The sequence below is a fragment of the Oryzias melastigma genome, linkage group LG12, assembly GCF_002922805.2.
Source record: "Oryzias melastigma strain HK-1 linkage group LG12, ASM292280v2, whole genome shotgun sequence".
NCBI classification, from domain to species: domain Eukaryota; kingdom Metazoa; phylum Chordata; class Actinopteri; order Beloniformes; family Adrianichthyidae; genus Oryzias; species Oryzias melastigma.
This window is the reverse complement of record NC_050523.1, coordinates 13201060-13215422: the sequence shown is the minus strand read 5'-3', so window position 1 is coordinate 13215422 and position 14363 is coordinate 13201060. Positions and strand designations below refer to the sequence as shown.

The window sequence follows — 14363 nt, the reverse complement described above, 5'->3', positions numbered from 1 at the left end:
AACTGCATTAGTAAAGAAAAGAAAAAAAAACTAAAACCTGTGAGATCTTCAGAGTTCATGGAACATTTGTGTTAAAACTCTATGATTGTAACTAGTCACGTCTTGTAGATCTAGGTTGTAACACTCATGGAAAAATCATTTTTGCATTTGTTTGTGATGTTGTTCAGACCTGAAAATGTCTTTCTGAAGACTAGAAATGTTTTGGCAGTGTCCATAAACATGTTTACAGCTGCAAATCTTTTTTACATCAAAGATAAGAACTCCAGACTGAAACTCATGCACACAATTAAAGTCTTACATTTTGATATGTTTTAAAATTGTATGATTTTTTATTATTGCTTTATTTATAGTAGACAAGCTATTAATTAAAATAATACTTAAAAAATAGTGTACAAAGTTAAAAGATGTTTGATAAGTGTAATTTAAAAATTATATATATTTTCATTTGGTTCTCACAAATAGTTTTTAGAAACAGGAATAAAAGTATCATTGATTGTATATCGGTCATTTTTTAACAACTATTTGAAATGACGGGAACAGCAACCTGATTAATTTTGTCCAAGGTGCAAATGTTCAAAAAGAATGTGAGAAAAAGTTGGAATTCTATCTAAAAAATCCATGCTGCTGTTTTCAGTAGAAAAAAATTTAATAAAAATGAGAAATTTCAAGCACTGTAGCATTAATGTTATTTTTCACACGTTCAAGCCATCGCATTCCCCAAATACGCCTCTGTGTGGCGCTGTGCTGGCACGCTTTCACTGACCAAAACGAAGAAGAAGAGAGAAGCACTTCCGTCAGTCAGAGGTTACCATTTGAAAACATGGATGCTAAAAAGGAGAATAAAGGTAGAAACTTTGATCTTTTATCATGTCTTTTGCATTATTTATTAGCATATTACACATTTAACTTGTGTTATGTTTGACATTGATTTATTAATTTGTTTAAACAACTATTATTTTTCATTTTTGTTCCCCTTCGTTCAGGTTTAAACTAAAAATATTTTGTCATGGTAAAGCTAATTGCAATAACTTGTAGTTTATATATGTGCTATCTTAAATTCTCGCTTAAAACAAGTGCTTATTCCTAAAATACCCCAGAAAGTCAGAAACAAACCAAACTGCATGCGATAAGTTTACATAATGAATCAATGCGATCATCGATAGATTTTTTAAGGGTTTTCCGAAGTTTGCCCTGATTTAACCAGATCAGATTTCTCATTAAAGATCCCTGTTTTTAATATTTTTTTATTTATTGTCTCAGAATCGAGCTACATAATGGAGGACGATGGAGATATTGGATCTGTTATGGGATTCTCTGGGTTTGGTATGTAAATGAAGTCCAAAAGAAAATTTGTTCCATTTATTTTGTAAACGTCTTTTAGCTCAAAATCTGTTAATTGTTTTGTGAATGTAGACACTTATTTTTCAATAATACATAATGGTAATATGTTCCTTTCAGGTAAGAAAGCGCGCACATTTGACATCAATGCCATTTTTGAGCAGACCAGACGAACTGCAATTGAAAGGAGTCAGCGTGTGTTAGGTATGTTTACACCTTAATGCACCCTCACTCTTTCAGGTCTGATTTGAGGATTTAAAGATTTTCTCATTGTTCTTTAATGAAATCTGACTTTTTAGGACACTCTTATTTTCAGCTTATTTTTATTCACTTCACACAAAGTAAATTTTCTTTTGTTAATGATCTACATGAAGATTTTTTTGTGCAATTTCCTGTCTTGAAAACTATTTTAGTATTGTGTTTTACAAAGCTTTTTACTGACGATCCGAGGTCCTGCTCTTTTCTAAACAGATCACATGTGAAAGTGGCTTAATTGTGTTATTATTTCTCAGAGGAACGAGAGAAGGAAGCTCAGATGGAGGTGGAAGGCGAGAGCTCCAAGTCGATTAAAACCTCAGTTCAAAGTGAGGGAACCAAAGCTTCTGCTGGGGCCTCCAGGTACGCTGAATTTTCTGTCTTTTTGTCAGGAAGTGACAACGTTTTTAGGAGCAAATGTGCATCTAAAACATGTGAATTATAATAGCTTATTAAAAAAAGTAATACAATCCCTGATAGACACCTATTTATAAAACTCTTTTAGAAATTAAACTTTTTTTTAAAGAAATGTTTCAATATAGAAAAGCACCACTTTTGAATAAGCTGCAACTCTGTTTTTTGTGTAACTTATGGTTTATACTTTACAATGTATTACTTGACATATGGGACATAAGAAATCTCGATCTGCCTAAAATGAAAGAGATCAGATTTTCTTAATATAACTTGTTTTGAAACATTCAAAAAATGTTTCCTTTAAAGAAGCAACCAAAGCATAGAGCAGCTTTGTCTTGTGTATTTGATACGGTTGATGGTGACTGTAGCAAAAAGAAAAACCCCTAATAGACTGTTAGAAAAATAAAAACTGTTTACTTTTTATTTTCAAGTCCAATTTGATGTCAGTTAAAAAATGTTGGGCTTTCTATACAGGTGACTATCACTTGTTTCTCATATTAATGTTCATATTTTTCATATTTAGAGCAAACAAAAGTGGGAGCAGCAGTGATGACAGTGAATCTGACTCGGAGGTCATCGGGCCTCCGGCGCCTCCTCAGTCTGCTGCTCAGGAGGACGATGAGCTTGTGGGACCACCTCTTCCTCCTGGTTACACTGGCAACACTGCAAACAGTGACGATGATGAGGATGACGAAGAAGCAACACAAGAGGATGATGATGTAAGAAACTACAGTGGTAGAAGCTATCACCTGTTTGTCATGTTTGTCATTAATCTGAATCTTTCCATTTTTTTTATTTTTACTGGAAGTGAGTTCTCTTTGATTTTAATATTATTATTGCTGAACTCTGATTATGACATATTTAGGTTTATCTGTATATTTTTTTAATATCACACACGTTAGAAGTTTCAGTATTTATGAATTCAGCAAAACTAATCAAAATCCTGGGAAGTTTTGTGCCGTTGGTGCCAAGTTCTTCCACAAGGTGGCAGCACAATTTAAGTCCATCAGTGCCTAGTTCAGAAGTCTGCAACCTTCAACACTTAGAGACATTTCGGACAGTTTCTTCCACATCACCCTTCAGAATAATAAGACACTGATTTGTAGGCCTGTTCATGTTCCTGTTTCTATTAATAAACATATAACTGAACTATTTTTTGGCATAAAAATCAAGAGAAAATAGCCTTTTTTCGAAATATAAAATAGATGACATTTAACAGAGGTTCAGTTGACTTCCTCTCAAAATAAAGACACCAAGATTGTGTCAATGTAGTAGTAGGGAGTGTAATGTCAGAAGTGACAAAAAACAAATTAACAAACAAAAATATTTTATTTATTATTAATGGAGCATTTGTGATCAAACAAACCAAAATTAAATCAGAGTTAAGAGACCCTTACTATATTTTTTAACAATAGGGCACATAAAAAAACTTGAATTTGTTCAAAAATAGATAATCTGCCTCATAATCAGATGCACCTTAAATATGGTTGTGTTTACTGACCTCTAAATGATTTTCTGCGCAGCACAGTGCTCAAAATTCTATTTGAAACATTTTAGTTTTACTTAGTTAAACTACAAAGCCACACTGCTTCTTGGAGCATAATGGCTGGAGCCACACATAGTGATGCATTATTGTTATTATTATTATCATTTTTGCTTTATTTATTTTCACTTTACACTTACTTTTTAAAAGTGAATAGAATAATTTTACCAGAGAGCCACAAACAAGGGGTAAAAGAGCCTCAGGTTTCAGGCCCCTTAACTTGTCAATGCATTAAAATGATTATTTTACTATGCTTTTACATTTTTTTGAATACTAAACACCCGGTTTATTTAAGTTAAATAAATAACTCTAGCTGTAACAAAACTATCTAAATCCTGAACTGTGACATGTGGTCGTCTGAAGAATCTATTGCAGTCTATATGAACCATTTTCCTTTTTCCTTTCCATAACTTAAACAGGATCCAGTGAAAAAAATTCCAGACACTCATGAGATTATCCTGCAGCACGGCACCAAGACGGTAAGGCTTTTGTTTCCAGCATTCAGCTGTAATGGTTGTTAGTTTGTTCATTTCTATAAAACATGAGTGTCGAGCTGAACAGCTGCTGAATAATTCTGTACTGATGTTGAATTTTAACATCTGTTTTACATCTTCATGCAAATCAGAGAGAAGGAATTTGATTACAATTTTAATATTAAACAGAATTTTCTACAAACTTCAAACTGGTCACGTTTTTTTTTTTTTTTTTTTTTTTTTTACTTTTCTGCCTTAACTCCGACACTGTGACTAAATTCTAAAGTATTTGAGAATCAGAACACCCCCATTCTGTTATTTTGCCTCTAAACTGTGCATTCTCACCAACTGTTTTTAGTTTGATAGTTTATTTTATTCTTTCTGCAGGTATCGGCTATGGCCTTGGACCCCTCTGGGGCCCGTCTGGTGACCGGTGGCTACGATTATGACGTGAGGTTCTGGGACTTCGCCGGGATGGACCAGTCTCTGCAGGCCTTCCGATCCCTGCAGCCCTGTGAATGGTGTGTGAAATTTGTTTGTTAGTTTCATGTGAAGAAAAATTACACAGTCTTCATTTAAGTGTGCCAAACTGTACACACAGATGTAAAAAAATAAACTTTTATTGTTTAGAGTTTCATGCCTAATCTCTTACTAAGTTAGAGGTTTTATTTATCCCACTTGGAGCATATGTGTTTACTTCTTTGTTTAGCTGAAACCAGTATTTAAGGTCAAATTCTTGTTCTGTTTTTGGGAACAAGTGGATTGAACTGGATCAGGCTTCCCCCATTAAGAAAATTTTACACTACATTAAATATAATTACACGGTAATCCAGCCGCCTCGAATGACCACAAAGCTCATTCAGAAATCTCTGCTTCTCCTTTCCTCCAGAAAATCTCTAGAATCTGTAAACTAGAGTCTAAATAAATAGAATTTTAGTGTTTACATTTAAAGAAAAATATAATTTTAAAAAACAAAAGATAGTTTCCTTTGTGTTATTCTAAAATCCTCCCCAAAACGACTTAAAAGGATTGAAAAGGAACAAAAGAAAATCCACATTTCCTGATTATGTCATTGGTTTAGTGATATAAACACATGCAAATCTTTTCAAATTCCAATAATAAACCATACATGATAGAAAGCTATGGAAAAAAAAATCAATGAAATTTCCTTTGGTTGTCACATCACTACAAAAGCATCAGTTGTCCTGCTTACATTGATATGGATTTTTTTTTTTTCCTGAGCTTGTACTCAATCTGCTGTGACATATATTCAATTAGCTTCAAAGATTGTCTTTAAAAATGCTTGATTTGTCCTGGTTGTTTGCATTTGTCAGCCATCAGATCAAGACCCTGCAGTACAGCATCACTGGTGACGTCCTGCTGGTGGTTTCTGGTAACGCACAGGCTAAAGTCCTGGACCGGGACGGCTTCAACGTCATGGAGTGTATAAAAGGAGACCAGTACATCGTGGACATGGCTAACACCAAGGTAGAGCAAAACCAGCTTTCATTTATTATTTTTGCTTGGATCTGACAGCACATCACGAGTTGACGTCTTAAACCACAGAATCACACAAGTTATTTAAGAACTTTTGGATTTCATTACCGGTAGTTTCTTTTAGATCCAAAACACGGTAAGCATCCAATAAATCTGTTATTCAGGGCAGAGCTGAGTAAACACATAAATGAGTTTGACTGTGTGAGTCACTCCAATAAAACTTTGTTTTGACCCGTCTGCCAAAAACATGGCTGAAAGATAACTTCCACAGAGCTGAGTGACAGCAGCTTGTTTAAGAGAGGAGTCGCATCTGACACCTCAACTCTGAGATTTACTTTGCAGTAAATTGCCAAAAACTACAAACATCTCAGACGTTACAGGCTGAAGTCAGTGTTTTGACCTCCATCTTTTTGCCTGATGCCACAATCTGATCTACTCACATGCAGGAATGTAACTTTTGGAGATGCGTTTAAAAAAGTGATATGTAGCATTTGTTTTAGTAAAAAAGGGGTTCATTTTATGTGTACAAATTTCTAATATTTTAAACAAAAATTCCCCCAAATCCAATTTAAATCTCTAGTTTTGTAAAAAAAGAAAAGTTTTACAAACTATTTTTAGATGGAAATGGAAAAAGAAATGAGTTAAATTAGTAATTTTGAATAATAAGCCTAAAAATCATACTATACTTTCACCTATTTTCTCTGTTTAAAAATTATGCACATTTTCTGCTCAAGTAGCAAATAAAAATACAACTTGTGCACATAAAAAATAAAAAATAAAAGAAAGATTAGAAAAAGAGGGGTTAATGCAGTCGTATTCTTAGTTAGAACACATCTATGTGCATAAAAACTGCAAAATATTTTAGTACATTGGCTCATGTTTGCAATTAAAATTTAATTCCTTGTTTTCTTAAGCTATTAAGATTTCACTGCAGTAAAATAGAAAAGAAAAACATCGTTACAGCTTCAAATAAGATGTGTTTTAATAGTGGGGAATACATCTTTAAGATGACATATTCCTGGACTCGCCTTGCTCTATTATCAGGACCAGGTGTGAAATCTAGTGTCGTAAATCCTGCTTCTGGGTTTTCTGTGGAGATTAGCTCGAACAAAAAATGTGATAATTGGATTTCGTTGAAGAGTGGTCCCACGGCGCGCTGTCGTGTTGCAACGAATTGCTTTCTTAATCCGTCTATTTTGCCTCGTTCACCAATAAACATGACGTCAAAAAGTTTTTTTTCCTCAGCTGTTTCTAATAAAATGAGAGGAGGGAGGTAACATTTATAGATTCCCCCAAAAAACTTTCAAATTACACGGTGATAGTAGCCCAGCGCCCCTGATGTGTTTATTGAGAATGGCGGTCTATCCCATGAGATCAGGGGCTAAGGGGGATCCCCAGGTGCTTTGAGGGCAATTTCAGTTCACTTTAGTGAAATCAGGGCCGCCATATTGGTGATCCGTGAGCACCAGCTGCAGTGCATTATCGCAGGGTTTATCCCAGCCGTGCCGAACTGCTTGAAGTGAAGGTCCATTGATTGTAAGTATTGTTTTTCCGGGATGTCCTACAATCGTAGCCTGCCTGGTCCCATCTGGAGCTGCCGGGAGAGCTCGGTTCAGTGAAAATGTCTTCAGCCTGTTGACAGTGTTGCAGTCGATTAGCTGCAGCTCTTGCGGTAATTAAGTCCTTCCCTTTACTCCGCTTCTGTCGACGTATAATTACTTCCTTCCTAATTCATCTGTCTGCACAGACATTTGGAAGTCACAGGCAGATCTAGCCCATTTCGATTCATCAGACAGTCAAGCTCTTAAAAAAAGTTTGCCACATAATTGTCGGTTGGAACCAAGGGTTGAACAAAAGTACTTTTGTCATTTTAGTTTTACACATCTGCTACTTTAAAGATTAATGATTTTAGCTTGAACAATTCTTTTTTAAAGACCCACTCTAAAGCAACTTTAATGCTTGACTCTGTGCAAAAGTAAACAAAATACCAACAAAATTCATAGCAAATGTGAAAAAAGAACTTATTTCAAGGTTTCCAAAAATCATATAACCAAAAAATATCAGGACCTGCCCAATCTCTTTATATGCAAAACAGCGCAAAAAACTGCAAAAGATCCAACTCTCCCCCTGATCATGTGATGTTGCAACAATGGCGGCTACACACTCCAAACATCTTTTGATCTATTTTAAATTCACAGTGCTCTTTCAATCCTGGTTATGCCGCTTTTAACCAAAATTTTTTTAAAAAGTGCCGCTTTCTAGGACATAGTTTCTGCAGAGCGGCAGTAGCTCATTAGAAAATTCACCTCTGAGTTGGTGCCTCCATTTATGCCCCATTGCTGAGCAGGGAGCTTGTGGATCACCCAGCATATTTTCTGTCACATATAAGCTGTTTTTAAAACCCCCTTTTTTCCTATCTCCTCCTTATTTTAGCAATTTGAATAAAGAAATACTCAGAAATGTCATTTTAAGCTTCATTTTCTTAATGTTCATGAGTAAAATGCCACAAGAACTTGCTAAAAATTCCATCCTTTAGAATGGGTTGTTAAGTGTTTTCTGGTAGCGTTTATCAAACATGGATGAGACATTTTGTCAGCAGATGTTTTTGTCTGTTTGTCATTAACGTAGACTCCACGTTTTTTTTGTTTCTTTTTGGTCACGGCCAGTTTGTGTTCCCAAACTGTAGAAAACACAAACATCTAGTTTGTTTAGAAAGACTCTTTAATATCTTGTGACGGACTATTGCTGCTTTAGTGACTGAATTAGGCCCAGTTTAGCTTTAACCTCAACATTCTGCCTCTTTTTTTGCTTACTGTAGAATTTAACAGCTTAGCAACTTATTTATTTTGTAGTTGTAAAACAGCAAGTTGGATGGAGTTCCACTTTATCAGTTATTAAAGCGGTGGTTCGTAAAGTGTTTGACAGTGAACAGGCAGGCCCTCTTCCTGATCTGCACATACCGATGTCATTTGGTCAGCTTCTGCTCATGCGCTGCTCTGCTTTCTTGTGCCTGCTGTCAAATAGCCATATATCATGTCTGCAGCTTCTTTGCTGCAGTTTCTCCCTTCCCTGACCTGCCCGTCAGGGAGGCCTCTAACACTTTGAGGTCATTTGTTTATGAGAAATACTCCTCAGGACCCCTCCCTCAAGTGGATTTTGGCTTGCTTTGAGTTGCAGCAGCTACTACTACACAAAAAAACTGCACATCTATGGTTTGCTGATTGTCAATTTTATTCTTTTTGTTCAGGGCCACACAGCGATGCTGAACAGTGGTTGCTGGCATCCTAAGATTAAAGAGGAGTTCATGACCTGTTCAAATGATGGGTAAGTTTAGGAGAAAGTATTTTTAAACTGTTAGATGAAATAACTATTATACCTTTGAAAACTAAAGATATTAGGTATGTTTAAGAATCCAAAACTAATAAATTTAAACAGATAAATTAGTAGAAATTTAAAATATGTTTTATATTGTTATTTAGATTTTTTTAAAGCAACATTTTCTAAGTTCCTCATGTTTTTTTGGCTCAAGTAAAAGAGAATTTGTACTTAGACTGCAGCATTAATGCAACAGGAAAGAAACGCTCCTTATTTGGAAACTTGACATGGTTTCCAGCAAGTTTAAATATCTGGATCAGCTGTTTTGTGCTCATCCTCACATAACGTTGAGTTTACCAGCACAGGAGCCGACAGAAAGCTTCTCTGTGGTTGCTCCTTCTCTTTTTCACCAGCAGGGAGTACTCTAATCCAGACTAAAGTTCTGGAAAGTGTAGTCCGCCCTATAGACATGCACCGATCGGCCGCCCTTTTGACATGTGCAGCGATTTTGAAGTGTGAACCCCCTTAAAATGTCTCTGCGGCTGTCGCAGCTCTTTGCTCTGCCTGTGTGGGAATATTTGAGTGCGACCACGTGTAGGGAAGTGATGAGTTTAAGTGAGAGGGACGGGCAGCTGTGCAGAAATCCAGGCTCATTATCATTAGGTGGAAGCGAAGGGTTTGTGGATGCAAAGCCGAGTGTTTACCAGCGCTGCCGCTCTTCCAGATGTGGAGGCTGGTTCATTTAGCTCTTACTGCCTCTCTGGAAATCCTCCCCTGGCACGTTAGCTCTGGGTGTTGCCCCAGGAGAGCCATGCAGATGAGTTCAGGGGGAGCTGTTCAGGGGGAGCTGTTCATGGGCAGAGATCATCTGTGTGCAGGGAGGTTCGCAGCAGCAGCAGGTTGGCACAACAGCCTGGGCAATAGGGATGGAAGTAAAAGGAAAGGGCTGCCCAGATTGATTTTAAGGTGCAGGAGGTTGTCCATTAAACCCCTAAATGAATGTCAAATACCTCAAAGTAAACAAATGTTTCATGCTGTGTTGCCATAATTATATTGTACATTTATTTTACTTCATTCGAAGTTTTAAACTATGGAGCCTCTAAAGGGACATTGAGGTAAAAAAAAACATGTGTATATATATATATATATATGTATATATACTTTTTTTTGTATACACTATAAAGTATCTGGTGCTCACGAGAAAGTATTTGGTGCACACGAGAAAATGTCTTTTATACATGAAAAGTATTTGGTACACACAAGAAAACATCTGTTGCACATGAGAAAGTATCTGGTGCATACGAAAAAAGTATCTGGTGCACACTAGAACATATTTGGTTCACACCAAAAAGTATTTGGTGCACATCAGAAAAAATCTTGGGCGCAGGAGAAAGTATTTAATACACACAAGAGAGTATTTGGTGCACACGAGAAAGTAGTTGGTGCACATGAGAAAAAAGTCTAGTGCACACGAGATAGTATTCAATACACACTAGAAGGTATTTGGTGCACTCGAGAAAGTATCTGGTACAAACCATAAAATATTTGGTACACATGAGATAGTATCTGGTGTGCACGAGAAAGTGTCTGGTGCCCACGAGAAAATATTTGGTGCACACCGCCATATAGTATTTGGTGCACACGAGAAAGTATCTGTTGTAAACAAGAAAGTATTTATTATATACGAGAAAGTATAGAAAGATAGTTTCTCTTGATACTTCCTCATGAACCCGAGAAACCAGATCTATTTTTTTTCGTCTTATTTTACTTTAGGGGCTTTGTATTAAGCAAATACTTTGATTTTTTTCCCCTTTTTTGTCAGAATCTATTTTTTCTTCCCTTTTTGTTTATAAATACATGTTTTCTATGGTATATCTTTTACAAATTCAAGAACAAAACAAATTAAAACCTTAAAGTTTTTTTGGGGGGAGAAAAATTTGCTGCCTGTCCAAGGACTACAGATGAAAAATAGCGTTTTGGCTAAACCCGGTTCATTTGCAGAGATGCTTTTTAATAGGCCATGGCCCTGTCAATTAATACTGTGCCTTTTATGTGTTGATAAGTAAATACATAACATTTGACTAACTGGTCTATTTAAAGAAATGAGCACATTTTTAGATGACATTTAAAATTGAATAATATTCCAGAGGCCATTGAAAATAAAACATAGGTATAGAGATAGTAGTTGAACTGCTGAGCTAAGTGAAGCTGACAAATGGTTATGGGTTCAAGTGATTCCGTAAAGGTTAATTTAATGTCATTCAATCAGTCTAATTGGAAGCAGGCGCAGGTATTCTACTTTACTGTGAGTGTGCACACTTCCTAAGCAGCCCAGGAGGTCGAACATGGATCTAATCAAATCCACCAAACCAAAAAAAAAGTTTGTCAGCCCTGAGTCCTAGAACAAAATGTTCGATGCAAAGCTCAACCGTTAAAAACTTAGCATTAATTTAGTAGCAAACAGATTCATTCAGATTAATTTAGGAGCATAAATTTAAACCAGAAGTAATTTTAGTATTTGATAGCAGGAAAGTACACAAACTCAACCCAACTTTAATTAAACCCAGTCCAGTTTCATCATTACCATTCATCCGTGTCCAGTTAAAGCCAGTCTATTCATTCATGATCCAAAAAGAGGAACTGCTTTTACGGGGTTGTAATGTTGGTCTTCTGAGGTTGCCTTAGCATTTAGAGGTTTTAACAAGCTTTTATCATGACTCCCACTTACATACTTTTGGGTAATTTCACTCTGAAGAAAAGCACAATTTGACTTTTCCCTTTGTCCGGTTAGCTGTTCTTTGTTGTGTGGATTTTGTAACACAGTTATGTCCTCTTGCTTAACTTCAAAGTGAGTCTCAGTTCAATCCTCGCTTGAACTCTGTTAGCCAAAGTAGCATAGTTTAAAAAAAGCCGTAAAAAAGGTGTTACCACGAGTGATGTTGGTACAGGATAATTGCTGGAAGATACGTTAGACTTTCAACGTTGATTATTTTCTCGGCACTATAAATCTGTGTATCATGTTTACTGAAACCATTCCCCCACCTAAGCTTAATGCAAGCTTGGAATCACCAAATGTTGCAGTTCTTCAAAGGACCACTAGAGGCTGGTTCCAAAAGGGAGCAATTTCCATTGACTCCCATGTTAAAAAGTCAACTTTTACACCTAAATAATTTGGTAGCTTTTTTAGTTTTGTTTTGTCTTTTTGTTGTTTTTGGTGGGGGAATCCAACAGAACTTCAAGCTTTATTCATCACTTTCCACTGATGGATTATTGTTGGGTTGAGTGGAGAAAACTCTAGTCAGTTGATTTGTCCCACCATGGGTTTCATTTTTACCATTCAGATTCAGAAAAGGGATGAGTACACATTTATACCTATGACCAAAAGCAATAAATGTATTTTTTTCTTCTACCTAAAATTGCCGACTTGTTTTGTTAGTTTAAATCACACAAAATGCTTTGGTTAAAAGACATAGCCGCAACTACAGGTAGTTTTTGGACAACTTTGTTTATAGGAACATTCAGTTACATCTCAACTTTTATATAGTCATAATGTTTTAATTGCTGTTTTAAGGATTGGAACATCTGTGGATTTAAACTCAAGTTAATATAAGCTCATAACCTAAATACATTTTTTAAAAAAGAGCTTTCTGTCGGTGTGTCTTTACCTGCATTTGTCCGACTTTGCTGTTTGGACAAAAGACATCACCAAAAAAAATAAAACCCTCAAAGACAACACAATAAAAATTTCTTGACAGGGTTCTTCGCTCCATATGGTTTGTAAATGCTCCATTTATTATGTGTAGACCTTTGGAGAATGTGTGTTTTTCTGCTTTACCCTTAAGTACAAAACCATTGCTCTGTTCACCTAAAGGGTTTACGTTCTGCAAACGCTCATTTCACCAGCATGTTTCTGCTGAACATCCTGTGACAAACACCTAAACAAGTTTTTGTTCCTATATATAATTTAGGAATGCTTTTGTGTTTATGGTGTAAGACAGACCGCCCGGTGCATTAATTGAAGATCCCCCTCCTCTAGTTGGGTGGAATCTCATTCATTTGGCTCACCTCCCAGATTCCTGAATGACGCTGTAACCCAGAGGTCCTCTGGATGGAAGGGAAGCGCTGATGAGCCGGTTCGATAATGCAGCAGCGGGGTGTTGGTAATTGTTCTGACATTTTGAATGAGGCTTTAGTGAATCAAGGTGGTCTGGGAAATGTTTCTGCTCACACTGGTGTGAAACTTTTCTCCTTCTTCTCCCCTTCTGTTTGAAAATATAAAATGGTACACTGTTTTCCAACAGAATGTGGCGGATCCAAGGGGGGCCCATTAAGCATTGAGCCAATTTTCAGCTGTAAGAATGACTCTAAAACCGCACATTTTCTTTTTGGAAACTGTCGCCAATCTGCGCCAAGCCTTTTCCTTGTAGTTGTGTTCTTTAAAAGGGATTAAACTAAATAAAAAATGTTTTTAATTAAAATATCTGCATTAAATGAGGCTGAAGTTGTACCAAACTTAGAATGAAGATGTGGAAAGATGTTTATCTGCATTCTTAGGACCAGCTTTATGAGTGCCCAGAATGCTAAAAATGTTTGTTGTTTTTGAGTGTTGATGCACGCTTGATCTTGCACAAAAACACACACTTTGAGGAATGTTCCCGGAGGTTTGAATGCCAGGGATTCCCTTTTGCGCTGGCCCGGTTTCAGGGCCGCAGCTGGACTTGTGCAGCTGTAAGCTAGGAGAACCGGAGTGGCGGATTCTTTTACTGTTGGGGAACAATTTATTTGTCTTAGTCATGAGCACATACCAAAGACTATTAAGTATGGCTCATATTCATGGCTGACTCCAGGCAGCAAAAATGAAAACAAAAAATTAGGATTCTGATGCAGGAAACGACCTCACCTTTTTGGAATAATTTTTCTTTAAGTCAAGGTATTGTGTCACTTCAATTTTACTAGTGATTCTTAAGAAAAAGTGCTTTAAATTTGAGTTTTTCTTGTTGATTTGTTTGACAAAGCAGTAACGATAGACTCCACAAAGTTAATGTGAACATGTTGAGGCGATTTTTCTGGGTTATTCACAGTCCAGCTCCCTTCCAACCTTTTTTTTTCTTTTCCACCTTACAATGCAAGTGTTCCATATCCTGGCCAAGAATGCACATACCACTCTTAAGAGCGCACATTCATCCTTCACGTTCAGCTGAAGCCGGATTTTGGCCCTGATGGCAGCTTTGAGGCCATATTTGTCAATTATGAAAACCATGTTTGTTTCTTTTCCCACTCGGCTGAATGGGAAGCCTCATCTTTGCAGTTGTGAAAACATTTTTATCACATCGCTCGATCGTATCTTTAAAGATTGTGTTGGCCTCCAAAAAATGGATTTCGATCTGGAAGTGTGTGGTCTTACCTGCTGTTCAGATCTTTTTTCGGTTGATCCTTTATTGCTGTGAGTCAGTTCACAAAGATGGGGAAAATGTATTAAGTTGGCCTCTCACTGCTTAAGTCATAATGTTTCCTCTATGGCTTCTTTG

General features: G+C 36.6%; 1 protein-coding gene across 1 annotated transcript in view; it reads left to right on the top strand.

Annotated features, from left to right (window-relative positions):
• The first annotated feature begins 751 nt into the window (after positions 1 to 751).
• LOC112163448 (WD repeat-containing protein 70) overlaps positions 752 to 14363 on the top strand; it is a 39211-nt gene continuing 25599 nt past the window's right edge. The window contains exons 1-9 of the mRNA XM_024299838.2: positions 752 to 845; positions 1261 to 1323; positions 1459 to 1542; positions 1851 to 1956; positions 2531 to 2726; positions 3970 to 4029; positions 4411 to 4544; positions 5358 to 5511; positions 8768 to 8844. Of these exons, the coding sequence (XP_024155606.1) occupies positions 821 to 845; positions 1261 to 1323; positions 1459 to 1542; positions 1851 to 1956; positions 2531 to 2726; positions 3970 to 4029; positions 4411 to 4544; positions 5358 to 5511; positions 8768 to 8844 (899 nt within the window). The 5' untranslated portion in view covers positions 752 to 820. The remainder of the gene's footprint in view (positions 846 to 1260; positions 1324 to 1458; positions 1543 to 1850; positions 1957 to 2530; positions 2727 to 3969; positions 4030 to 4410; positions 4545 to 5357; positions 5512 to 8767; positions 8845 to 14363) is intronic.